General features: G+C 42.0%; 1 protein-coding gene across 1 annotated transcript in view; it reads left to right on the top strand.

Moving 5' to 3' along the window:
• The window catches only part of PSMD1 (proteasome 26S subunit, non-ATPase 1), a 65139-nt gene extending 40755 nt beyond the window's left edge, over nt 1–24384 (top strand). Inside the window, exons 17-25 of the mRNA XM_005484894.4 lie at nt 2415–2529; nt 4385–4501; nt 12476–12578; nt 16442–16611; nt 17716–17808; nt 18822–18914; nt 21248–21394; nt 23221–23375; nt 24174–24384. Of these exons, the coding sequence (XP_005484951.1) occupies nt 2415–2529; nt 4385–4501; nt 12476–12578; nt 16442–16611; nt 17716–17808; nt 18822–18914; nt 21248–21394; nt 23221–23367 (985 nt within the window). The 3' untranslated portion in view covers nt 23368–23375; nt 24174–24384. The remainder of the gene's footprint in view (nt 1–2414; nt 2530–4384; nt 4502–12475; nt 12579–16441; nt 16612–17715; nt 17809–18821; nt 18915–21247; nt 21395–23220; nt 23376–24173) is intronic.
• Nucleotides 24385–27643: the final 3259 nt, after the last annotated feature.

Genomic DNA, 27643 nt, shown 5'->3' on the forward strand with positions numbered 1-27643 from the left:
GAGATAAAAGTGTTTCAAATAATCGGCACAAATAAATTAAGTCTGGCCAAGAATTCAAAAAACAATTAGTGTACATTAATCCTGATTTTATAATAAAAACTGTGTTAGAACTTCTGAGCCTGCAGACACAAATATGTGTCCAAGTTAGTGATTCTATAAAATCCAGTTTTCTGAACAGGAATTTAATGATTAATGCCTCAGAGTGCATAATCACATCTTTGCCAGAAAGTGTTTTTCTCTTCTTTGGCTCACAATCTGCCTGTTTAACATTATCTGAAGTAAGGCAAGCACAAAGGTGTTAAGGGTCTTTGTGCAAGAGCTGAAGTCTTCTGTGCAGCTGAATGCTTGGCCTCATTTATTATAGGATATGTGTCTCCTGGTTTCCACATCAGCTCATTTAAAAAAAAACATTGTCTAAGCTGTTATTTGAGCAAGAGACTGATAGGTATTTTTAAATGTGTCTTTTTGTTTGTTGTCTTCACTCATAGGGCATGACAGAATTGTTCTGTTGCCCAGCTTTTCTCCCTTTCTTAACATCATGGCTTCATCTTAGAGGCAGCAGTTTCCAGCAGCTTGGTGTTTCCTTCTCTCTTGTGGGTTTGTTTTTTTTTGCTGCTGTTGAAGGCCAGGAGGGCTGTAAGGTGATGTTGGTAGGTGGGATTCTTTCCCCATGTGGATGCTTTGAGAAGACTCAGATAGAAGTGGTGGGTGGGGGGAAGATGTGAGTGCTCGCTGCCATTACTGCTGAGCCGTGTCCTTATGAGTAACCACTGGAGCCTGTGTGGTGGTGCTGCCTGTCTGTGGTCAGCTGGAGTAGGAGAGAGGAGTGCAAAGAGGAGTTCAGGACCAGTTGTCAGAGGAGACCATAGGAAAGTGTTGAAATGGGAACAGCTAGAGTAGAAATTAATTGATTATGTGTGCAGAGTATAACTGAAGTATGAGTGTGTCATTATATGAACACGTTTTCTGTCCCCCATCACAATGAAAGAAGAGAATGAACTAAATTATTGCTCAAAGTTTTTTTCATTACTATTTTCTGTGATTCAGCTATTCATTTAAATAAAACCCATGCTGGAGTATATTCTATGGTTTTTCTCCCTCTTGAGTTGTTGAGTGTCGTGACAGGTACTGCTGCCACCCTCCACCCTCCATCTTTCAGTGTAGCAAATGTAAGAAAGGAAGGTGCTCTTGCCTTCTTCCTAGGTACACTTTAGTCTGAAATCAGTTTACAGCAGAAGTAAATGGCTTGCAAGACTGCTTATAGGATTGTGAATGTGACAATTAAAATGCTAGTCTGGGCTGTACGACAGAGAGCTAGCATGAAGAGCCAGATGATGTTCACTGTATAAACAGATATAATGAAATCACTTGCAATTTATAGTTTTACATCTTTCTTCTTCATGAGCTTTTACCTTCCAACTGCATCCCTGCATTGCTCTTCTCTTCATTGTGCCATGAGACTCAGTATGCTCAAACTGGCAGTGTTTGATATTATGGAGTGGTTTGTGTGGCATTAAAATTAAACCAGGGATAAATATGGCCATGAAGGTAGGAAATCATTATATTAACACCCATGAGTTCTGCACTATTTCAGAAATACTCAATATTTACAAAGCTGTTTGCATGAGCAACATATGCTTCTGGCTGTGGGAAATTAAGGCTCTCTTTCATCTTCCAGCACTGGGCGAGAAGTTCTGTTGCTGTAGTGACCAGCAGGACACTGGTTCCCAGCTGGTGAGGCACAGAGCATACATATATACTCATTTCAGATCTCTTAAAAGCAGCAGCAGTCCCAGCATGACACTGTAAGGAGGCAGCAGTAGCCATTGCTCATAAACTGATTGGAAGTGTGTGTTGTATCAGCATTTCCTCCTGTGCTGTGATTTACAGCAGTAGGTGGGTGTGAGGAGGAGTTGGCAGAAACCATGATTGCAAAAGGGAGTTTGGGACCCACCAGCCTTGAAGGCTGATTGAATGCTGGAGGTGAGTTTTGTGTCTGCTGATGGGAAATTCAGTACTGTGTGTCTCGTGGAGGGTAAACCTCTGCTCATGGAAAGCCTGTCAAAAAGGCATGATTCCTGGAAATAAAGACTTCAGCCTCAATAGATGCATCATTCTGATGGGTGATCTTTTAAAGGCAGAAAATAAGCACTAAGGAAGGCTTCAGTAGTGGGAACTATGTGTAATTATCTGCAGTGATAGGGAAGTTTATTAATGTGTTTATTAATCTGTTCTCTTAGCCCATTTGTTCCTCCCCTCTGGTTAAGTTTTGAGAAATGAAAAAACATACAGTGTGGAAGAACAATTTGAAATTTTCAGGTATGAACAGAGTGAAGTAACCATGTTTTAAAGCACAATACCGTATTCTAAAGAACACTGATAATAAACAATATTCTGTTTTTGCCTTTCTCTAGGACTCCAGAGCAGTGTCCGAGTGTGGTTTCTTTGCTGTCAGAGAGCTACAATCCCCACGTGCGTTATGGGGCTGCCATGGCTTTGGGGATCTGCTGTGCAGGCACTGGAAACAAGGTGAGGGCCACAAAGAAGCATCTGTGGCCAAGACTGTTCCTGCTCCCTCCTGTGACAGACACATTGTGTGCAGACATCACACATGCAGATGGATTTCTCACACATGTATACTACCAGCCAGCTGGAGTACAGCACTACTTTAAATTCTTTAACTTTTCTGGGTATAGAGTTTCTTTTCCTGCTTGTACAGAATAGATAAATTCAATTTTTTTTATACGTTACTGCCACATTCTTGGAATTTTGTCTTCAAAACTTTTCTTGGAGTTTTCTTACTGTCAAGTTTCCACTGAACTTTAAATGTATGTTCAGTACTCCAAAATCAATACTCCTTTGCCCTTGGAGTGCCAGTGACAGGAAAAGAGCAGGTGTTTTGCTTAACTTCTAGCTCTTTTCATCTTTCCTGTGATACACGATTCATAGAAGATCCATGTAGTAAAGCCAAGTGCAATGAAATTTAATTAAATATATTGTCGTTTCAGGAGTGTAATTAACAATCAGTACATTTGATGTATTCTTACTTTATAAGTATCAGTGAGGGTTAATTCTCATGGATGGTAACAGACCATTTATAGTAGGATTCCTGCTTCTGCTGAGGGAAGTGAGCACTCATTGGAACAAGCAGCAAGTAAACTTGGGAATAACCTCCCTCTGCTTCTCCCACATGTGTATAATAATCTGTAGTGGTACAGAAATGCAGTTTCAGAACAGGTGCACAGACAAAGCAATATGTCATGCTTCTGAGTCTTTGATAAATCTCTTGCTTATCTGTCTCATCTCTCCCTGTATTAAACATTTGGTGTGTGGCTCTTGCGTGAGCGCTCCCGAGTGTCGCTGGTGCTGCCAAAAGCACAGAATGCTGACGTGCACTGCCTGCCATCTTTAGTAGCTCAAGCATGCAGATTTGAAAGCAGATCTCAGAGTCCTATTTTTATCCAGGTCGCTTTATTCTCAAGTGGAAGGTGGAATCAAGGAGTTAGTTATTTTTAACCTGCTGCATCTGACAAGTTAATTTAAGTGGAAATGCTTTTAGTCGCAAGAATGAGTCTTGTTTTATTTCCAGATTCATTGTATGATGACCTAAACCATCTGATTACACAGAGACATGTCTTCCAGAATTTCTATTAGTAGGTTTTGAAGGCCCAAATAGATTCAGTTTTGGAGATCAGAAAGTTCAGCTTTTTGTCATAGTGGGTGTTTCATCCATGGTACTGAATGCTTGCCAAAGAGTGAATGAGTCACCTTCAGGTGAAGAAGTACAGCCTCCAACTTAGCTCAGATGGCAAAGGCAGTCTTAATGAAGGCATGATGTTATTCTAGAAGTGGTTCTTTGAAACAATGTTCTGTATAAAATTAACTTATTTTTAAAAGCCTCACCTAATGGAAGTAACACCAAGAGTGGTCTGAACTGGAAATCTCTTGCACTCTGCACTCAGCTACGTTTGCTCATCCTCAGTTTAAGTATGGACAGAAGGACACTCTGAACAAGAGATTACTTAAAAGGTGCTAAATGCTACAGGTTCTAACAATAAAGTGTAAGGCCAAGAATTTGGAAGCTAATGTGATGAATGCATCTGTTGCTTATACCTGTTGTTTGGCTGTTGCCCTGTTTCTGCAGGTAGATCTTGTTCCATCTGTCAATCACTTGTTTTTAGTGTTTCTTTTCTTTTTCTTCACAATTTTTAGATTAAAATCTACAGTAATACAGATTTCTGCTTCATTTGCCAAGAACAGGCAAAACATTTTTTAAAGTATATCTGATAGCATGAATCTGATAACCTTCCATTGGAGAATTGAATCCTGGCATTCTAAAAATAGTAGTATTAACTCTGTGACTGTATTTCTTCATTTCTTTTAGGAAGCAATCAATTTGCTTGAGCCCATGACAAATGATCCTGTGAACTACGTGCGTCAAGGAGCTCTGATTGCATCTGCCCTTATCATGATCCAGCAGACTGAGATCACCTGCCCAAAGGTAGCATGTCACACCTCACATACCTCACGTGCCTCTTAGGTGGGAAATTGTCTTGGATGCCAAATCTTTAGTGCCTGGCACTGCATGTAAACACTGGCAAGAGGCTGAACATGTCTGGTAAAGAGCAGAGCTGAATGTACAGTGGGAAGCTCCTGCTTGGATCAGAGTATGTGCTCTGAATGATGGGACCATGCCTGATGGATGGCAGCATTCTAACCCTGGGCACTACAAGAATAATGCTCTTCCTTAAAAGCTCTCAAAGCATCTTGTAACAATAGGAAAGTGACTGTAAAGGCATTGGTTTTGATGATAGTAAGCTTAGCTTTGGATGTGGTCACCATGCAGAGAGGTTCTGTGAGAGCAATGTTTCCTTTGTAGTTCATTGTTCACATGAAAACAACGTCAGAACTTTCAGAACAGGCTTAGTGAGTTTATAACAAATACTCCATATTTTAATGGAGTTTTTTGCTAATAAGGTGAAAGGGGTTGCATATGTTGTGTTTAGCTTTTAAAAGTAGCTTCCCTGTGAGTGTGTGACAGGTGATGATATGCAAACATTTGTACAGACTAAAAGTCCACATTGGAGAAGCTCTGAGGTTCCACATTTCACCTGCTCTGGTGAGTGCTGAGGCAGAGCAGTAGCTGGTACTTTGCTACTCATCTGCTGCATATTGGTTGCTTTTATTGATGTGATTTTAGAAACTGAACTGTGATAAAAACAGACACCTTTTTACTGCATTTGGATGAGAAGAAGGAAAAAAGCTGTCCAGTGAAAGATTTTACATGGGAAAGTCAGAGAAGGAGATCTACAAATGCAGGTGTTTGGGTGTTTCTAAGTCACGGAACATGAAAATTTGCTGGCAGACAGTTTGTTACTTCGAATTATTTTTTTTAAAAAAGAAAGAAAAATGTTAGTTTTCACTGAGCAGAATCTGAGAATGTTGTTTATATTATCAGAATTGTAGTTCAAGTGAATAAGCCAAGAATAGTAGTTCACTTGAATAAGCCAATGGAGAACAGTAGACTTTTGTTAGATCCCCCTGTCCTCCAAGATACAAAGCTTCTGTAATATGAAGTTGAATTATCTCTCTGTGGAAAGAAATTAATTGTTGTTTTTATTGTTTGTTCCTTGGTCAGGTGACTGGAATGCCAGGCCTCAATATAGGAGATCAGGTTTAATCATTCTGTGTTGCTCTAGTACTGAAAAATTATATAGCTCTCCTGTGCCTCAGTTTCCCAGCAGAAAGAATTAATGACTTATATATGAAAGGACATTATGAGGATCAATTCATTTTAGTTTGCAAAGCACCCTAATCCTCTTGGGATGGGAATTGCAGTCTGCTCTGAATCAGTCAGCCTTTCTAAAACATGAATCACTTGCTGAGTCTGCCTGTTGGAGTTTCTGGCTTTTTGAGATGATAGCTGAAAGACTCTGTTTGTCCTAAAGAAAAATGTGGGTAGGAAAATAGCTAGTGAAAACATAGATTGTTTGAGGTGTGTAATAAGGCAGATCTCTTTTCCCAAAGAGGCCTGAAAACCTTGACTTCCAAGTAATGTGTGATACTTCTGCTTGATAAAAGAGTGGTTAAAATAGTTGGCCAGCAAATACAGGATGAGATGTATAGTTTGGGAGTCAATGGCTTCTTTAAAAATGGGGCCAGAAATTGAAACACCTTAATGCCAAATTATTGCCTGATATAGATACAGAAGGCAATTAATTTTCTGGTCATAGAAGCACTACAGATATTAAAAAACAAACAGAAACAAAGTTCCAGATTAAAAATTAATAAAAACTACCTGAAATATTCTGCCCCTTCAGGAACTAAACACGGAATACACAAATTTTGCTTTTTATAAATACCCCAAAAGTTGGTTATAACCATTATTGTTTCTTGCTCAAAAGTAAATATTTTGAGGGATATGCTTCCAATTAAGTTATTTATTATCCATGGGAAACTTTTTGGAGATCTCTGCCAATCTGAAAAAAAATTACTTAACTCTGATGTGAAGTGATGGAGTTCTTCAGAAAAGGAGCCATTTTTAGATTGCCTGGTCATATTTTGGTCTGATTAGATTCCTGAGTGACACGCTGGACACTGTGTGCCAGAGGGTGTGACTTGATGGATGTGGGCATTTGCATTGCTGAATAAGCACCTAGGAAGAGCAGTGTGGTGATTTTTGTATCCCACAGGCTGCAGAGTCTTGATGGGACTACAGAGAAGCTAAAGTTTATATATCATCATCTCACTGCTTCTAAATACCTGGTGATGCTTTGCATGTGAGAGATGGTGATTTTAAAAAAAACTGTGTCATAGAGCCTGGCCAGCTTCCTGTCATTGCTGCTCAGTTTGTCCCTTCTGGGATTTGATTTTTTTTTTTAGTTAACTTATTATTAGTGAGCTTTGGGTTAGAAATACTTTCAGTTCTCTGCTGATCATTTGGGGAAGATGGTAGCACATAATCTTCCCTAAATAGTTCAGGATGTTTTTGGGAATAAAATGTTGTCAGAGTTTTGAAAGCTGAGCATTGCAACACCAAAATGCCAGGAATAAACAGAGATTTAAGAATCAAAGTATTTTGGTTTAAAAAAAGCCATTTTTATTGTGAGAAAAGGGTAGATGTATGCCTTTGAATTAACTTCATTGTGATCTTCCCTTTGTGTTTGTCCTCCTCTTTGTTGTGCTCAATCTTTGTTTAAATGAATAATTCAAAAAAATTTAAATAGTTTAAATAAAGGATTGTGAAATAAAGAATTGTAATTACATTAACTCCTTGAACTTGCAAGTTACTTAAGGGCCAAAAAGGCATAGCAGGTGTTGAGTAAAGGCAGTTTGGTCTCTTTGGAATTGAGACAATTCCTCCATGTGCAGCCAGCATGATTTTTCCTGACCTCTGTTGGTAGATTTAAGAACCATTTTAGTACTGGATATAAAATATTAAGAAGTTTATTTTATGAAAAGAGAAATCAATGACAACTTCAGGATATGTTTGTGACCTGCAGGCAATGAAGTCAGCAGTTTTGGAGACAAACTAGGTGTTGAACTACTTGAAAAAATAAATTTAATTCCTGGTTTTGTGTTAAGATAGTCATCTTGGCAAAATGAGAAAATAATAAACAAGGTCAAGCCTTTTTCTCCATCTTCCTTCAATCATATTGGCCTGTTGTCTTTAAGATGTGAAGAAACCAGGACCAGATTGCTGTTGGGATTTTCCTCCCATTTAGATGAAATGCTAGGTCTTGCTAGGGTGCAAGAATGATTTTGCAATATTCTGGGAGCACCTTTACTTTATGAAAGCCCTCTGCTGTGAGATGCTTCTGCACACTCCTTCTAAAGGGCAAGTGTATGCAGAATAACTTCATCCTTTGAAGAAGATTGACTCAACATGCAAACAGTTTAAAACCTATTTTATTACATTTTATTAATGCTCTAGTCCTTAAGAGCTTGCATTTGCCAGAAGCATTGTGCAAATCACCTGCCAATATTTCCTGTAATTAACTGTTTATAAAATCTTGTTTTTGACAATCTCCTGGGCTTCATGTGCCTGAATATTGACTGGTGGAGGGAGAAGTGATAAATAGCCTGATAAATGACAGCCCTTGGTGGTAGGAAATGGTGCTGTAGCATTCTCATATCTCAAAGTCTCTGTTGTTTCCTCACTGTTTCCAAGGTTCTTTGTTTGGCTTCATTTGAACTCACTGCCATGTCATTTTGGCCAGCACTAGTTATCAGAATGGGGTGTGTGTTTTGTTAGAAAGATGAAATGAGTCATTGTCTATATTTTAGTGTTCCTTCTGGAAGCTGCCCAAATAAATTTCTAGGTAGCATTTCCAAATGCTGTAGAATTTTTGAAGTGCTTGAAGATTTCAAGGGAGAAACAAAGCTTGTGGGTTTCATAGCATATTAAATAAACTTACACAGTAGTTTGGGTTGTGCTTGTTGCTGTGGTTTGAAGGAAAAATAATAGCAGATAAAAGGGCTTTACTAGACAAACTCTGGCAGGTTTTGCCTCAACAGCTTAAGAAATGGCTGGCTGTTGACATCTTGCTCCATTTTGTAGGAGGTGAGTGCCCCAGCACCTTCTCCCAACCTCACACTGGCTCCATGTGTGGTTAATACCTTCCTGAACTGCTGCAGCCAGAGCTGCCAAAGCAGGCTTTCCCCTGCAGCAAGGAATGTTTTCAGCTGGGAGCTGATCCAGTCAAAATTCCCATTCCTGTAAAGCATTTGCTTTGTAGGAACAGCCTGAACAAGCATGTGGGCCTATTATGCCTTTGAGTGTCGAGACCTTTGGTCTCAATCCTTGGGCTGAGTTGGCCTGGCCCCTAAGTCTGGGTAGTCTCTCACCCTTTCATAGAACAATTTTGCTTCCCTTGACTTTAAACTCTGGAAAGGGTACACTTAGTGCATTTTCCAGGCCTGGCAGTGATCATGGCTCACAATGCACAGGTATGCAGAACTTATATGAATACAGAGTACTCTTGAGATGGAATTACATATTTTGTATTTTTATTATAGATGGTATGAGGACTGTTTCCTACTGCAGCTGTTCAGTGCTTATTCACTGAATGCGTGTTCTCAGCTGATCTGCTGTAACCTGTCTCTGTCACCTGGAGAGGTGGCAGGGTAGAGCAGCCAGGTTTCTGTCCTTGGTCCCTTGTCAGTGTCTCAGACACCTCTCTGCCCTGCACAGGGTCCTGCTGCCAAAGCTGGCAGGTTCCTGGTGGGCTTGTTGCCTGGGTGTTCTGTTCATGTGCTCTGTTAATGCACACGTGAGTAGGAGCTGAGGAGGGTGTATTAGGGAAGGGTGCTCACAGGGTAGTGCCCCATGACCAGGGAGGTGGATGGTTTCCCTTTCTAGCCCTCCCTCACCTTCCCAAGTGAGAGGTTCCTGCCCGCTGTTCCAAGGCTGCTCTGTCAGTTCAGACACCGGTGTGAACATCAGCAGTTCTGCTGAATGCCTTCTCACTCCACCCAGGGTTTAGTTCTCTGAAGATTTGATTACAGTGTAAATTCAGGATTACAGTCCACCAAATGAGCTTTGTAACATATGTCTGTTTTCATAAATATTCCAAATCCAGAGGCTGAGCCCAGAGTCAAGTGAATGATGTTCTCTAAACAGAGGCACTGGAATTCTGCTGCTCAGCTCAAATAGTTTCACCTATTACTTCTGTTTCCCAGTGTGTTTGTTCCAAACAATACCTGAAGGCTTAGGTTCACCTGGTCTGCATGTGGCTGCCTTTGAGGCCCTGTTCCAAGCTGCAAATGCAAACTCTGGTGTTTTTCCAGTGTACAAAGAGGTCAGATGTAAGAAGCAAACCATTTACACTGAACATGTAAACCTCAGTGTAAGCTTTTCTAAATAAAAATTGTGAGAGCTTGAAAAAGCATAAATGGAGTGAAGCAAGAGCAGAGTTTGATCTGAATACCCAGAATAAATCCTGCATTGTGTGTGCAGTATCTCCCTGCCACACATCTGTCTGTATCACTGCCCTGATAATTTATGTTGCTCATTTTTCTTACTTTTAATAATTGCAAAATAACTAAAAACATTTTAATGCAAAAAGAAATTGGTGAGTAGAGAACTAATATTAGCACACAAATTAGAAGTTTGGACTTCGGTGGAAAAAAGGAAATAGCTGCTGTTTTCCCCTGACAGTTCTAATAAATGCATGCTGCTCTTCCAGAGAATTGTTTTGTTCGGCTGTTGCTCTGGTGCTTCATGGTAATGAGACTGTCCATTGGTGTGAAACAGCCATTTTAATGCAGTCCTATTTAGCAGGACAGGACTTGCTTGTATGAACGTTAATGTCTTCTGGTATCACAAAGTGGCTCAATCAGGTTAGATGCCATCAGTGCTGAGTGAGTTGAGGTGACAAGTAGTATCACTGGGTTAGTGGCTGTAGGAGTGAAGGCAGGGAAGATGTCACCTAGAAAGTGTCTGTTCATTTAGGACACCTGTGACAAGTTACCCTGCATTGAAAGCTCTTTTGCAGAAAGCACGGTCTCACTCTGAACTGTGCAGGCTGCCAAGCAGTGCTGCAGCTCTTGGGTATAATGCTCATGGGTTGGAGAGATGGTCTCTGTCTTTTGTTTCCACCCCAGATATTGGACATAATATCTCAAAGATCTGGTCTCAACTTCTTACTGCCACTGGTCAAAAATTCACATGTCAAATGCAATGCTAGCATTGCCTTGGCTGCAGGATTACCTCATGGCTCAAATGTGCTTTTACAGGGGAATCTGATCTTGTGCCTTGCTGAGAAACCCCTGCAGTGTGATTCATCCCCTCTGACAGCTCTTCATTCTGTTTCAATATTTATTTTTTACATTGATGAATCCCAGTTTAACAAAATGTTATTCTCAAGCACAGTTCTCGTGTCACTGACTCAGTTGTATGAATGGGTGTTTGTCACAGGTGTGAAAGCTTTCTGCAAAGCTTGAGATTCCCCAGGCAGGCCACATGTGGTGGGAGTGCTGAAGGCTGCTCCTGGTGCCCTGTGCTGATCCCCCTTGGCACAGCCCTGGAGCTCAGAGTTCCTGCATGGATGGGGACCTGCAGTTTGCTGGGTGCTGTCCTGAGTTCTTGGTCACTGTTTAAGCCTCTGTCCCAGGTACATTTAGGCTCTGGGCACATCAGAAGCTGTGCCAAAGCCCCTTCCTAGTGGTAGTGTTGAAGCTTGGCCTTGTAGAACACTTGTCACTGAGCAAAGCTCACTGGTGACCCTGGAGAGCACACGCTCTATGGATGTGAGACCTGTCTGGAATTAAGGTTTTATGCTTGGAAACTTCAACTGTGTTTGAAATTCTCAAAACTGCTCAGTGTCTCTGCTGGCAGTGTCTGGCCCTGCTGCCTTGAGCTAGAAGTTTGTCCTCTCCTTTGTGGCTGCAGATGTAGATAGAGAATTTAGAATACCAGGAACAAAATGGGCCAGTAGTGGGGAGAAGCTTGTTATAGACATCTTGGAAGAATTCTATTCAAAAACGTCTCCTTTGCTTTTGAGACTGTCAAACCAAGGCTTAGTATGTAAAAAGAAAAAATAAAAGAAAGAAGACAAAATGTCACATGAGTATCTGGATTAAAATAATTTTAAAAAGAGATAAATACTCTTCCAGATGTTCTGTGGGTGTGATGTGGCTTCCCAGGTTTTGACTGGATTGCAGACTGGAATTTTCTGGTCTGTTTTTTCAGCTAGAAAAATTATACTCAAGCTATATGGTTGCTCCATTGCATAGATTAAAAAACATAAGTTATTAATCTATGATAAAGCCCTAGATATTGCTGGATGTGATACTGTTCTGTCTCTTCAATACTTGGTAAAGTGAAAGATGAAACCGTTCAGGGGAATAATGAGAACATAACCAAAGATTTACCAATTTCCTTCACTGTGTACTTAAGATATTGTGGTGAACATATAATAGCATAAACTGTTACTTTGTTAAATATTTTCTTTAATGATTCTCACTTAAAAGGTAGGAGTGAAATAGCAAAATTTGCTGATGATGCATCATAAGGGCATTATTGGTACAGCAGAAATATTGTGTAGGAATAATGGAAAAAGTTGTAGGTTTTCAGCAATAGGAAATGGAGTAAATTTATTAAAGTGCAGTGTCAGTCACATAAGAACATATAATAGTTCTTACTACAAACTCATCAATTGGTCTTTTATTCTAGTGACACCCTAGAGATTCTAAGGGTATTCCTATAAGGTTTGCAAAATGGGATTTGGAAATGCACATCCATCTTGAATATTTTAAAATCAGTATATGGATATCTTCAAGTGGAGAAAATCTCTGTAATTAATTATTAATGGGGTGACTTGTAATACTAGTGACTAAAGTTGTTGAAAATGCAAATGTCATTGTAGGGTGCAGAAATTGACAGTCCTGTACTAAAGATGGACAATTTGACTCATGCAGTCAGTTTTATAATCTCTCTCTCTTTTTCTTTTTCTTTTTTATTATTTTTAACCAGGTCAGCCAGTTCAGGCAGCTCTATTCCAAAGTGATCAATGATAAGCACGATGATGTTATGGCAAAGTTTGGAGCAATCCTGGCACAAGGCATTTTGGATGCAGGTAATTCCTCAAACATTTAAAGCTGCTAACATTTCTTAAACTTGTTTGGTTGCAATCATGGTAACAGCAAATTTAATTTGGGAGATGAGATGCTGGTTTTATGCCTGTCATGTCATAGTAGCAAGAAATCTCAGTTTTCAAGGAATTTTAGCTAATTAAAGAAATAAACCTTGTTTTGTAGTTTCAGCTTATGTCAGCATGTTTCTGCTAGGAGAGACTCAGCCCAGTCATTTGGGCTGAATTTATGTCCAGAAGTCTGGACAAATACAATATTTCTTCTCTAAGTCTGTTTTGTCACCCTGAATGTTGATTTATTATAGCATGGTAGGTTGCTGCTTTATTTTTCTAAATCATCATCTGCTCCAGAAATTCAGAAATCATGTGGTATCCAGTCTTCATATTTTTCTGTTAAAACTTTACATAACCAGTTTTAAAAATCTTATATAAGTTTATATATATATATATCTTTAATGACTAATTTTTGCTACTTTAATGATTATTAAAAGAGGTTGCAAAAAGGAGGAAGTGCAGTTAACTGCATCAGTGTTTTTTCAAAAGACCCAGTTAGTTTCACAGACTACTGTTACCATTTTCTATCAAGGAAAACATCATTTCATGAATGTTAATGACTCAGTGTTGAGTCAGGAAGAGGATTCTCTAAGGCCATCAGTATTTCACAAGGGCTGAGTTGCAGGGCCTATTAAGGACAGTTTCTGTAAGCAAAGAGGACAGACAATGTTTTGAATTTTTCCTTCTGCTGAGGTAGCATTTGTACAGTGCTGTGTCTGTCAGTGGCACTTCTTTTGCAAGTTTCCAAACACAATTTCTCCCATCTGGTCTCTTGTGCTGAGGCCTTCTCTTGCCATGCACCTCTTTATCCCGTGTAATAGGCAGAAACAAGCTGGTTTTTGTTGTACTCTTGAGATCAAGATTAGTCCTGAAGTCCGCAAGCAAAGGAGCCTCAGAATTGTCTCTGTGGTGTGCAGTGGGTGCAGAGTCTGTGTGAAATCTCTGCACCTCCAGGCTGTGCCATGGGGGAGAAGAATGTGGTGCTGCCTGCTCCTTTCTGCATGGAATGAGGTTTAAAAAGCTTTGCTGCTGCCCATGTCAGGCTGCCCTGTCACAGAGGACCACCTTCCTGCCTCCTGGTGCCCCTCCTGGAGCCCAGGCTGAGCAATGTTCTTGGCATGAGACTCTCAGAATAATTTTGGTCGTTCCCATACTCACACTCAGTTCCTGGGAAGTCAGGGACTAGCTGGCTGTGGGATTTTTCTCTCAGCAATACAAACCTGTTTTGAATTCTGACCCTTAAGATTAAATCATAAAAATACAACTAAAGCCTTATTTGCCTCCTGTGTCACCCATGTATTGTATAATGATTTGGAAACCAGAAATGTCCTGTTATAATAAACTTTATGGGAATTTATGCCAACCTTAACCTCTTTTTCTTGCTGAGAGACTCAGGGAAGGCTGTGAACTCCTTTTCTTAACCTATTGCCACTTTCATTAGAGCCTCCTAAAAGAACAAATTCTTTTTATCCTTCCTATACAACTGGAAGTGCTTATCTGAAACAATGAGTTACAGAATTTAATTATTACCAGGAGGAAAATATTCTTTGTGTTATCTGCCACAGCCGGGGCAATTGAATTTAGTTTTGTATCTTTTTTTTTGTGGAGTGAGGAGAAAAGCCCAATTTTTTTCCAATGACAGGGTTGGATTAGAAGTGCAGGATTTCCAGTGTATGCCTGGGAAATGAGCTGGAGGTGGGATTTTTGCTCTGACAATGAGGCAGCCATGTATGCTGGTAATTTATGGAAGGAGTGGGGTACCTTGGTAGCACTGAAGTGGAAATGAAGAATTTGGTCTTTGCCATTGCTGGGGCATTGATAAGCCCCAGCAGCAACATTTTTCTTTAATAAAATAAGAAAAAAATAGACAATAAATTTACTAAATTTAGCTTATTGCTTGCGGTTTTTCCCCAAACCCCCCCTTGCCCCAGTGGCAGTGTGAATTTTGGGGGATGGACCTTATAGTACAAGGATCCCTGGAATTTTTTCTTTAGTGTTTTTTAAATGTTTTTTCCCAGGCATCATGTTACAACTTTTATTCATCCAGCCAAAGATCTGGAATGTGTTCCCTTCCAGGCCGTCAGGGCTGCTATTTAATCATGAAGATAAATCACAATTGTGCAGTATTATGTCTCCCCACCTTTCCTGCTCCCTGCAAATTTCTGGGAGTGAGGGTGGACAGTTTGTGGGTATAAAACAGCAGAAAAAAGTAGCATGACAGCATCTTTCGAATATTAAATCTGTTGCTCATTCAGGAAATTCCAGAGATTGGGTAATTCTATGTTTTATCTGAATTATAAGTTAAAATTCTGAAAATTAAAGTGAAAAAAAGTTTGATAAAGTCCAATTAAGCTGCTTGTGCAACATTCACTGGGCTGCTGAAAACCACAGTGATGCAGTAAAATAAAGTTCAAAGTGAAGATGGAGGAGAAGACCAGAAATTTGAGTGTGCTCTGCTTAACATGTTTACGGATAGCACAAGACCTCAGGCAGTCCCCCCACAGCCCTGTGGCAAATTCAGATGAAAAGGCAAGAGATTGTTATCAGAGAAAATACTAAGCAGCAGAGCAGACCTAGCAGTAGAAAAATACAGGGCCATATCTTTGTCTTTCTTCAAGACCTAGCAGGAGGGAGTTTTCCTGTCAAACAGCAGGAGATCTATTGCTACACAAAAGGAAGAGGAAGGAGATAGAATGTAGGCAGAACATCCTACAGGAGGGCATCAAAATGTCCCACCTTGCACTGCCTCTGCTGGACTAACCCTGACAGATGCCCAAGACGACAGTACTGCTTCAGCTGGGGCTTTCATTAGTTTTGGCAGCAGAAGAGAATTCTGTTTGTCTTTAAAGCTCAGTTCCATTGCTGTCTGGCCCTGCCTGAGGTGGCTGTTTGTGCAAGCCTGGGAAAAGCTACTCCAGTTTGGGATTTTTCAGCTATAAAGTGGCCTGAGGAGTGGGTGTGGTGTTTTAACAAAGTTAACCTCCCTGCACCGGCTCTTGGTAAGGTGCCTGGTGCCCTCTTCAACTCAATGCACTGTGCTTATCAGCAGACAGAAGATCAGATTAACACTTTCTCACTCTGTCTGCAAGTCTAGTCTTCCAATTTTGTTTCTAGCTCGATATTTCTGCACTACATCAACATAGGGAGTTGTTTGGGTCTCTGCTTTGCAAGTACAAATCTAGGACTTGGTTGTCTGGCAGAGATGTAATTTTTCTGCAAAGGCTGCAGGAGCTTGTCTCTGTGCAGCTTAGATTGATAATGTCTAGAAACAACTTCTGAAGTTGCTGCTGTTTACATTTTTTTTCTACTGAGATGGTGTAAGATAAAAACCTAGGCAGATTTCTTCTCAATAACTGATAGTTCAGGGAGGCAGTCACAGAAAGAAAAGTTTCTATGTGCTCAGCTGTATATGTACTGTGTTCCTCTTGAGCCTCATCTTGGGGATCATTTATATGCCATGTTTTAAAACTGTTTATGGCAAAGTTTGTCTTTTCCTCTCCCTCTCACTGCCTGTACTTTTGTCTAACCTGTATCCTGGCAAAATGAGCATGGAAGAAGGGGTGTATTCCCTGATTGTTTGGGTACTTTGGAGCAGTGTGGTCGCTGTGCTGTACATCTGCTTTACTGAGCGAGCTGAGCCCACAATAAAGAGGGAGATGTGTTCCAGAGGAGGAAACCAGCAGCACTGTGGCCTGTGCAGGCCTTTGACAGCAGCTGTTGGACATTCATTGCTCAGGGGTCTTTGTGTAGTACCCAGGAATCAATAATTCACTGACTTTCATGATTCCTTACAGGGGGCCATAACGTAACCATTTCACTGCAGTCGAGGACAGGACATACACACATGCCTTCTGTGGTGGGGGTTCTGGTCTTCACCCAGTTCTGGTTCTGGTTCCCTCTGTCACACTTTCTGTCACTGGCGTTCACCCCAACTTGTGTCATTGGCCTTAACAAGGATCTTAAGGTATGTAATGAAAATAAAGAAGAGACTGAAAAGTTGCTTGGAATATTTGAGTGGTCTACAAGGCGTGGTCATGGATTTGTTGGTTTTCTTTGCATGTTTCTGACTTGTTTGTGCCAGAAAAGGCACAAAATCACTGGAAGAAATCTGAAAAACAGGCTTAAATTGCAGAGCTGGTGGTGGGAATGGGAACAAGAAAAATGTAAAGAGCAGACACTGACCTCTTTACTTCAAAGTAGCTTAAAAAGAAAGGAACTCTATTTAGAGTATTTTGGCAGAGGTCACCCCATTATCACTCTTGAAGGTCAGGGTTATTTTTTTAAAAAGTGTGTTGCCCCCCCCTGGCCTCCCAGATAAATTATGTGATGTTCTCCCCTAGGAAAGCTAGCAGTGGGAAAAGAGGATTTGTTTGGATTCCTTGGGGACTAAACATTGAACTGAGCAGCCATGGGCACTGCACTTTTCTTGTGCATCTGTTCTTCAGCTGTAGCACAGCCCCTGTAAGCTGTGTACCATGCTGTGTCTCCTGTGCTGAAAAACTAAGCAAGGAAGCTCCAGAAAAAAACTTCTGCATGTGACAGCGTGGGGGTGTTTAAGAATTGGCTATCAGAAGATGCTTTCTACCCTTGCTTAAGTAGCCAAGAGTAAGAGAATGTGTGTCCCTGGTAACTCACCCCCAAATGTACAGTCCTTTGGCAGGGAGTGTCAGTGCTTGGTTTGCCCTCGCGTGCATTGACAGAGCAGATCTTCACTTAGATCTTAAACCAATTTTGTGTTTATACACACAAACACAGCAACATCAAAACCACAAAAGCTTTGAAGCAATGAAAACAAAGCATGGTGTGAATAGGATAGAGTGTATGGAGAGGGCTAGGAGAGCTTGCCAGAGTCAAATTATAGAATAATTAAATAACATTGTTCTAGTTGAACCACTGCCACTGATAACAGTTTCTCAGCTTCCGGAGAGGGAGAAGGGGAAGCTTGTATTCTTTAGAGGATCTGTGTTTGTCTCTGCTGGAAGGAAAATGAAGCTAAAGTAATTATTCTGCTGTGGATTTTTCCCCTGCTTTTCTAGTTTCTAACATTGTTTTAAACTCTTTGTCTTAGATGCCAAAAGTCCAGTACAAGTCCAACTGTAAGCCGTCCACATTTGCCTACCCCCCACCTCTTGAGGTACCAAAGGAAAAGGAGAAAGAAAAGGTATTTGAGCTGGCTTTCTGTGTAAAGACTAACCTCTTCTCCCTCCTAGTATAAACGTTGACTTTGGTGGTACTACTAGGGAATCTAAAGAGCAAAGGAAAAATTGGCAGGTGCTGTAGTCTCCAAAAGAGAATTCTAGGTCCATTTTCCTGCAGTGCCTGGGACTGTTGATGATTGTGCTATACAAGTGCTTTGCTACTGAATTGCTGCAACCTCCCTTGTCTGAAGTGGTCAAGCAGAAGTATTGAATAAAAAAACTGCTTTCCATCCCCTACTGACTTGTATGTGCAGCACTCAGCACAGCAGGGTCTGTTCTGTGACTTGAGCTCCAAAATGCTGCTCCAGTGCAACCATTGAAAATATTAGGTGAGACATTTCTCAAATAGTCCCATATGGAAGGAGCAGTGTTAGAATAATTGCTGTCAGCTCCATTGATTGCAAATAGGTGAGTGTGGCACTGAGAATATCTTGGTGTTGAAAAGGAGAAGATGAGACCTGTGGGGTCACAAGTGGGACAATAGTGGAAGCAATTTGTCTCCTGGCACAGGATGGTAAAAGCTGTTGAGCAGAGCACGGCAGCAGGCAGAGCAGCCCTTAGGGAGCAATTGTGGAGCAATGGAGACCTCAGGCATGTCATGCTGATGAACAACATGGTGTGAAAGCTGTAAAACATCTTACCAGAACTGACTGCTGGACAGGACAGATTTCCAGGCCACCAAGGAATCCAGAAATTAACCCTGATGAAAGGCAAAGCTCACTGCTTATAGCTGTTTTCTTGCCTTTGAATAGGATGTGAATTGGACAAATCTTTTCTCTTTAAACTTCCCTGGCCAAAAGTTAAAATGTGCCAAGAGCCCACATTTATTCTCACCAGCAACGTGACAAATGCTGTTGCTCCCTGACCCTCTCAGAAAGTTTCTGCCATTTGTTCCCAAAAGACTCAAGCCTGGTGGGCTGAAACTCAGTATACTGTGTTGGGTCACACTGAATGCCTCATCTGTTGCCATATCCAGGTTTCCACTGCTGTGCTGTCCATCACTGCAAAAGCCAAGAAGAAGGAGAAGGAAAAGGAGAAAGAGAAGAAGGAAGAGGAAAAGATGGAAGTGGTGGGTGCACACATTGAAACTTAAATGTCTTCTTCCTCCCCCCACCCCCGTTATACATGTGGAAGGTGTGTCAGGAAAGTTGACACACACTTGTCTCTGTCCTCTTGCAACCTGTGTTATGAGCAAAGCACTGACACACATTGCTGCAGACACTGGTTAGCACCTTTGGTCTGTGTGTGCACTGTTAAAAGCAAGAGGTGCTATTAATTGTGAATCTGTTATTTCTGACAAATAAATCTTCCTCAGTGTTGTTAAGTAACTGACTTCCTGAATGGCAAAAGCTTGTTTTGACAGGTTTATGTGCCTTTAACTGCATAAACCTTATGAGTATTATTTAATGAACTGCTGGTTTTAGACTCAGAGGAATCTTCTCTCTTATCCAAGTAATTTTCTTACTAATGCAGAAAAGGCTTAGTAATTTTGCATCCTTGGGACCTCTGACTTTTTAAAAAGGAGTGTTGTAGCAGTTGCTTGATTGTGTCTAATTCACCTTGAGAGCACTGAAGAATTTAAACATTCTGGTTTTGCACATGCTTAACCTCCTATTCTGAAACATTCACCTTTTTGGCAGCAGTCTCTTACATGCTTTGCCCATCCATCAAAATGCCAAACATTTATCCACACCCAGCTCAGAACCAGCTGAGGTTTGAGCACAGGTTCCATAAGCTGCTCAGTAGTCATGGTGATTGCTTTGGTCCTCTAATGATTTCTTTCAGCTCACAGACCTGACACAGGAAGTTGTCATCCTCATCTGTGAATAATGTGTTATCCTGGAGCAAGCTGAGTAATGGAGAAATGAATTTTTGGTGGTTGCTGTATTTTGGAAAACATATGGCAGCTAAAATTCTTGTAGTACTGACAAAAGACACTTTCAATTGTGCCCTGCTCATAAATGGAAATATTCCAAGGACAACTGTAAGCTGAAAGTGCATTGTGGACCCATAGAATTCTTTAGGTTTGAAAGACCTCTAAGTCCAACTTGACCCCAGAAATGCCCAGGTCACCACCAAACCATGTCCCCAGGAGTCATATCTACCCATCTTTTAAATACGACCAAAGATGGTGACTCCACCACTCCCCTGGGCAGCCTCCTCAAGTGTATGTAAAATAACCTTCCCAGACCTACATAGGTGTGACCACATTGTAGGCACTAATGTCATGCAGCTGGCCCAGAAAATTCATTATCTCACACATCCAAGGTATTATCTCTGGGTTTTGGTTTTGTTCTCCTTTGTTAAGTTTCCTTGTCACCAAACATTGTCTTTCCTTTGAATTATTCTTACAGTTCTATGTAGTAAGCAAAATGTGCTGAATAGATGCATATTTCTTCTAAAATTGGTACAACCTACATTTCAGTGCAGGTGTTGAGAGGAAGCAGTATTAAAGGGGTTCACATGTTGTGTCTGCGTGTGGCCAGATTTTTGAAAAGTTTATTTGGCTGAATCAAGCAGAAAAGCAAGGATTGTAAACAGGGAGCTTGCTGCCACCTGCTGTGTTTGAGTGTTTTGCCACTGTCCTAATGTTTTAGAGGTATCATTGCTTTCATGTTTCCCTCTTATGCCTGTTATGTGACAAGTAATCCATAGCTTCCAAGGGATCTGCAGAGCAATGAGCAGCAGCTGTGCCAGAGAAAGTCCTGTCTGCTGTTACAGGACGTGCCATGCATTCAGTGGTGTTCCCAATAGTTTCCTGTTGGTTGTTCCCATCTTTTCTGTTTTGTTTTTTTTTTGTTTGCTACTCAAATGTTTCTGAGCAAGAGGGAAAAAATGACCCACCTTTTGAAGTATGTAAAGTGGTTTTTTTTCTTCTGCTTTTTGCCTCTAGCTGCTGAGTCATTGATAACAGAGGGATTCACTGTAATTCCCTAGCGAGTTGCTGAGGTCGAGTCATTTTGGGTGAACTGCTGTCACTGCCAGTACTGTGAAATGTCAGTGACAGCTTTATAGCTGCAAAAATACAAGGGCAGATTTTGGCAATTTTCATATGCTCAGTAATAATATTAAAGAATCTTCAGTTGTGACAAAAAGTGGTGAGTGAGTTTACAGAAAAGGTAGGAGAAAGGGAAAGCAGAGGTTAAACTGTTCCACTGCTACCTCTCACTGAACTTGCTTTCACCTGCAGCTGAGAGTGAGGCATTGCCTCGTCAAGAGCACTTAGATCCACGCTGGCATTTGCTGTGCCAGCTGATAGATAAATATTAGCATGTTCCTCAGCAAAAGAATGGTTTCTCACCACACTGTGGATTTCTACCTGACTGTGCAGTGCCCTGCTGAACTGTGAAAGGCCAGAGGCTACTGCTGAAATCATGTTGATCTTCTCTTCTCCCTCCACAGGATGAGAATGAAAAGAAGGATGAAAAAGAAAAGAAAAAAGAGCCTGAACCCAACTTCCAGCTTTTGGACAACCCAGCCAGAGTCATGCCTGCTCAGCTCAAAGTTCTCACTATGACAGAGAGCTGCCGGTACCAGCCTTTCAAACCAGTAAGTGTCACCTTCCCAGTCCATGTGCTTGGCAGAGCATTCCCAGTGCTGGGCTTGTGTGTAAGGCCCAGAAGTTCTGTGTGTATGTGAGAACTCACAGCTGGTGCAGCACTGGAATGTGTTGCAGAGATTTGCAGCTTTGCTGTCGACATATTTCCTTTTTTAATGTCCCTCTCTGCAAATGGTCACAGGCAGTTCTAGTTGGGAGAACATCACAGCTGTTGCAAACCTTTTCACCATGCTAATACTACTTTGTTTTTCTTTCTTCTTGTACCTGTCAAATGTGCAGCATGAAAATCAGACATACTCTGTGTATTAATGACATTGTTGGAAACAATTTTGAAACATCACGACTGAGCCATGATCTTTAAATTGGGCTGAGAAGTTGTACAGGTTCAGTGTCAAAGCAGTGAAATCCATCAGGACTTGTGCTAGGGCTTTATTACCCTGCAGTGGGATTTACACCTAACATAGAGGGCTTTTTTCATTGAATGTACTTCCTATTGAGTTACATCTGGCTTTAGAAAAGTTTCTTCAGCTCCTAAAAACATAGAGAAGAGAGAGTATGGGATTGTCAGATGGAGAATGAAGGTCTTTTAGCACTCAGCCCAAGGGGTAACTAACTTCTGTGAGATGCTCAGATATATTGCAAATCTGAGAAGCTGGCTCCTGAACTCTAAATCTCCTGAGTCAAAGTCTTCTGTCCTTTATTTTTGTTCAAGAAATAACATGCTTGACTTAACCTAATTTCCAGGATTACACATGGGAAAATGGTGTTCAGTAGTAGTAATACTTTTTCCTGGAAAATAGTAATGTTTTTAATAAATGGATTTCCTGGAATTCCATCAGCACATTGGAATTCTCTGTGTGCTGTTCGCTTTTGAAACATCTCCTTTAGCAAAGCAGTGGGAGGATTTTTTAGTTTCTACCCTTTAAAACGAGGTGACCCAACTGCTGTTTCGATTGGGAAGATCTGCTGTGTGTTCCAGTAAGTGTCCACTCACTGAAATGTGTTTGCTTCAATTTCAAAAGAAGCTGAGTCCTTGGTGAGGGAGTTCAGTTTCCTGCCTTCAAGCCCCATAAATAGGTTTTGAAGACAAGAGAACAGTGCAGTTTTTGCTGGGATTAGGGTGTGTAACCAAGGAGCCTCTTGGAATGGAGCCGTTCTGGACCTTTGCTCTGCTTTGGGGAATGCCAGAGTAAAAGACCTCTTTGAAATGCTGTTTATAGCCCAGAATCCTGCTGTGGCCAAAGCCCTGATCCCAGCCAGGCGTGACACAGCACTGCCTCTTTCGCCTCGTGTTTCACTGCCAGAGGTGCTGCAGCCTGCCCACGTGTTTGGTTGTGATCTTTGTAATTAATTCCCCTTTGGTTTTGTGAGGTTCTGCTAATAGGATTCATCACTATGTGGAAACTAGTGATCAGATTAGTCTCTGTTTCAGAGAATCTCCTGGGAGGCAGCTACACAGAGAGGCTTCACTAAGTATTGTAAACCTGAAAAGATGAGCCTTATAAAGCAATTACAGTTCAATTCTATTTCATGTGGAAAGCCCCAGCCTGGGAATGGGGTAAAGCTGTGAATCCAGATGTCACTTTCTGTTGAACTGATACCTATATAGAAGAAATATAAAAAGTAGCCTGGATAGACTCTGCCTGTTCCATGTCCTGATCAGACAGAGATCCAGGTGAGTGTCAGATGCTTTGCTCTCTGAAACTCATTCCTGCTGAGGAGTCTCATATGGCCTAGGATAGACTCTGTGGCCACAAACACTCCACCATGAGGCAGAGGCAAGCAGCTCTAAATGCTCATGGCACTTGTCTTGCAGCTTTCCATTGGAGGCATCATCATCCTGAAGGACACCAGTGAGGATATGGAGGAGCTGGTTGAACCTGTGGCAGCTCATGGTCCGAAGATTGAGGAAGAGGAGCAAGAACCTGAACCACCAGAGCCCTTTGAGTACATTGATGATTAAGGCCTGAGGTATAGTGTAGTGTGTAGAGTCTCCTTTTTAAATCCCAATGAAGGAAAAGCCTCTTTGTATCAACTGAAGCAATTACCAGCACTCAGCACTCTTGGTTTAGCTCTTTGACAGCTTCTGTGGCAGATTTAGAAAAAAGCTCTGTCCTAATTCTAAGTTTGGCAGCTTAGAAATCCACAAATTCATTCTTTTTGCTCAGGGCTGACCCAGTTGTACTGGATCTGCTCTCTAATCTGGCAGGCTTAACTGCTCTTGAGTAGGGCCTGGCTGGGCAGAGAGTAGAGCAGGGCTCACAGGGACAAGTCAGCTCCTGGAAGATGGTCCCAGAGGGGCAAATAGTTTACATAACAAAGCTGACATCTACTTGACCTCAGGGTGCCAGGATTTGTCAAAACAGAACTACTGTTCTGCTTCCTGGAGTTGCCTTGTCTCCCCAGCAGTTCTTAGCAGAATTTAAAGACACTTTAGTCATGGGCTCTGAATGCTAGTAGTAGATCTGTTTCAGGCAATAAATGGTGCAGTTCTCAGGTTCCTTGGTTAAATTGCCTGAATGGATGTGCAAGTTTCTCATTGAGAGGCAGAAATCCAGTTGCTTTATTTCCAAATATGGGCTGGCATGTCTCAGGGCTCCCACGAGCAGAGATTGTGCACTTGAATTGGTGGATGGGCAGGGAAACAAACTCCTTGCTAAAAACTATAAATGTTGTGTCAGTGACAGGCTCAGGTGAGTGTGTGGGACCAACCACAAGAAGCCTTAATTAAATAGATTTGATTTTCTGGTTTCTCTCTCTCTCCTCCAGGGTCATGTCATCTAAAGAAGACACTATGCTTGATATCAGAAAGACAGGCATGAAGACCTTCCTATTGAGATCTGATGTTCAGTGCATGCAGCCCCAATCTGTGCTGAGCTGAAGCTGATAGTCCGTGTTTTATGGCTGAAGAACAGATATATGCTATTTAGTGTACTCTTTCACAAAACCTTGTTTTCAAATAAATATATTAAAAACTCTTGACATAAAACTTGCTTAAAACAAACAAAAAAAAACCCCAAAAAAGGGAAGCTAACAACTTTTGCTCTCCCCAGATGTTAAAAACTAAACTCAAGTTGTGCATCTTTGTCCAGCAGAGCCTGATTGACTCCTCTGTACAATTATCAGGATCTGTGCACACCTCTGCACTTGTTGAGGATGAGCAAGGTCACAGCTGCAGCCTGGCCCAGCCATAGCACTGATGCCACAGAGGGCAGATCTCTGCTTGCCAGCAGCTGCACAGATGAGGTCTGCTTCCAGATTCCCTCTGTGATCTTCCCCCTCGCTTATCCTGGTATTCATGTGATGGTGTGGGGCTGACAGAAGGGCTCTGGGTGTTAATGATGGGGAAATAGGGGCATGTTTCTCCTTGTTTCACAGAAACCCTTTATTTTGTGTGTGTGCTTTCACTGCTTTCACCAAATATGAACAAAATAGCTCATATGAGCAGGTTACATTGCAGGCCTAGATGGAGTGGACCCAGACATGTAACTGGTCACACTGATGTGTTTCATTAGCTAAGGGGGAATTTTAGTCAGGGATATGGAATGAGGAGCAGTCAGAAGGAAGGAATGGTGCTCCACCATTCACCATCCAGCTGGCCCTTCACCTTTTGGGCTGTAACACTTCAAAGGGTGTCTCAGCAGCAAGCCAGGGACTGCAGCCCTGGTCTGCTGCCAGCAAATGCTGGGTGAAGCTCCATATTTGAAACAGCATGTAAATGGAATGAGGTTTTTATTCTATCTGTGTGTGGGGAGAGTATTTTATCCACATGAACATACCACCATCTCACATGCATTGGTAATAATGGAAGATAAATCTTGCATGTAGTTCTTGGGAGCTTCTCCAGCAGATGGCTTATTTTATTGAAAGCTACTATAGCAATGGGATAGTCTGCCTTTGTTCTCTGCAAAGCTAAGGAATACTGAGCAGAGATGTGGGACTGAAAGCCAGTTTTGCATCCTAGGCTTCAGGCAGAAGTCCCTCAAGTTGAAATGTCTCAGGTTACTGGTTAGAGCTTGCAGTTCTCAGTATCATCCAGATCCGTTCTCCAATGGAGTGGAGCCAGGAATGGAGCCAAGAACCTGAAATGACAATGTTATTGTCAGTAAGCCTGGAAACAAAGAGGGAACCACTGCTCCAATCCCAAAGACCTGGTATTGTGGTGTAAGAAACAGAAGCTGGACAAATGTACATTGGTGAGTCCTCTGGTGCTGCAATTCCTTCCCTTTGAATGGATACTTGTATCCCTTACTCCAGTATGTTCTGCCAATGCCAACCAATAATAGTGTGTGGTGATTTCAGGTAATTTGTTAGTAATGCCTTGTGTTGTAAAATACTGTGGAGAGGGAAAACATTGGGAGGAGAAAACTCCTCATTTCAGGCTGTTCAGCAACCTGCCAGAGGCCAGATATTGCTAGAGGATTTCTAAAGGCCAAGTAGAAATGCTGGGAACAGCTGGTTCAGAAGAACCTAAAGTCCTGCATTGGTGCTTTGGCCAAGCTGTGAACAATGCTGCTTTTCATGGGACTTTTGGCCACACTTTTCTAATTGCAACACATTTTTCAGGGTAATACAAACATACCTGATGCTTGCTGCAGGTCCTCAGTGAGGCTGTGTAAATCTGTGTGTGCAGAGCAGCTCCCACCATGGCACTGGGTATGCTTGGGGCACCATGGAGGACTCCTGATTCTTGCTAAATTATTCTCTTGTGCCTGTAAGATCCCTACTGCTCTGGCAGTGATGTTTCCCCAGAGCTCCCTTAGGATAAGCAAATGTCAAAACCTCAGTCCCAGACTGATTTCTGAGCTGCTGTTCTGGGGCCATGAGGTAAAGTTACACACACAGATTTTTAGAGGAGATTTTGGTGACTGTGGAAGGAAAAGGCTGTGTGTGCCAGGCTGGGGACATCTGGAGGGAACTGGGAATTGGCCTGTCCTCATTCCCCATCTCTGTCACTCTGTGGTTTCTTCTCTCACTGTGTAAAGGATTGAGAGCACTCATAGAAAAGCATCCACTGTTTTTGTTTTCTCCTTCAGCTGCTGTTGTTTCCTCCTGGGACAGGAAGATGCTGGTCTGTGTCTCATGAGACACGTGTGTAACTCAGGCTGTTTCCTCACAGGACAGTGCTCAAAAGGCTCCAGACAGGACTAAAAATGCTCCTACAGAGTGCTTTTGAGAGTTTGTGTTACAAAACATATCCAGACTATAGAATGATCCCATACATGCAATTTTATTTTTTTTTAATCTCTACATAACCCCTCAATTTACTAACCAGGCTGCTGAGGGTGCTGCTCTGTGACCACTTGAGGTCATGTGGTGCCTGAATGAGGTGCTGAGCTTTGCTCAATTTCCAGGGTGCCACGTGGGAAATTCGGAAATGGTCAACCTGTGAGAGTTGAAAACAATACAAAGAGGCTTATATAGCCCTAAGGGGGTTCTAGTAAACCTCTAGGAAGAGTCTAGGAATGTTCTGGAGATACAACAGGAAACCTCCAGAAAGACTAGAAAAACATCAATGAAATGGCCTGGAAATGTCCAGAAATCTTCTGGAAAGGTCCTAGAAAACCTCTGAGGAGGCTCTGGAACCCTGTGGGATCCTGCCCTCGTGCTAAGGGGTCTGACCAGTTTCTCTCAGGCAGATGAAGCCAATAACAGTGGGACTGGCTCAGTGCTTTGAATAACGTCATTTGTTTCAGTGACTCATTAGTGCTGAGGAAGTGCTGCTCTCCTGGGCCTGTCTGGGGATGCTGCAGAGGGACCCACCCTGATTGTTTGTCAGGGGCTAATTGGACCTAAACACTCCTGACTTTGCCAGAGGGAGAGGCGGGGGTGTCAGGAAGCTGCTTCTATCCCTCCTGACTAATGGGTTTCATCTCAATTAACCCTAGTGCAAATTAAATCACTTCTAAAGCCTGCTGCTCTGACAGATCCCAGAGTCCCTCCAGGAGGCCCTGGACATTTCCTTAGCCTCCCTTTTCCACTCCTTAACTTGGGCAAGCCCCCTGCTGGGCACCATGCTGGGACTGAAGTGGTGGTGGAGATGTTGGAGATGAAGCTCCCAAGGCAAGAGGTCTTCAAGGAGGGGGCTGAGAGCCCCAAGCCCCCCAGCATTGCTGTTCCTCCCCTGCAGGCATTCAGTGGCCTCATCCTCTCACCTCTCCCCATCACTCTCCCTTATCTCTCCCCTTCCTTCCCCTTCCAGGGCCAGGAAAAGCTCTTCCTCCTTGTACTTCAGAGAG

The sequence above is a fragment of the Zonotrichia albicollis genome, chromosome 9 (genome assembly GCF_047830755.1).
Source record: "Zonotrichia albicollis isolate bZonAlb1 chromosome 9, bZonAlb1.hap1, whole genome shotgun sequence".
Lineage (NCBI taxonomy): Eukaryota > Metazoa > Chordata > Aves > Passeriformes > Passerellidae > Zonotrichia > Zonotrichia albicollis.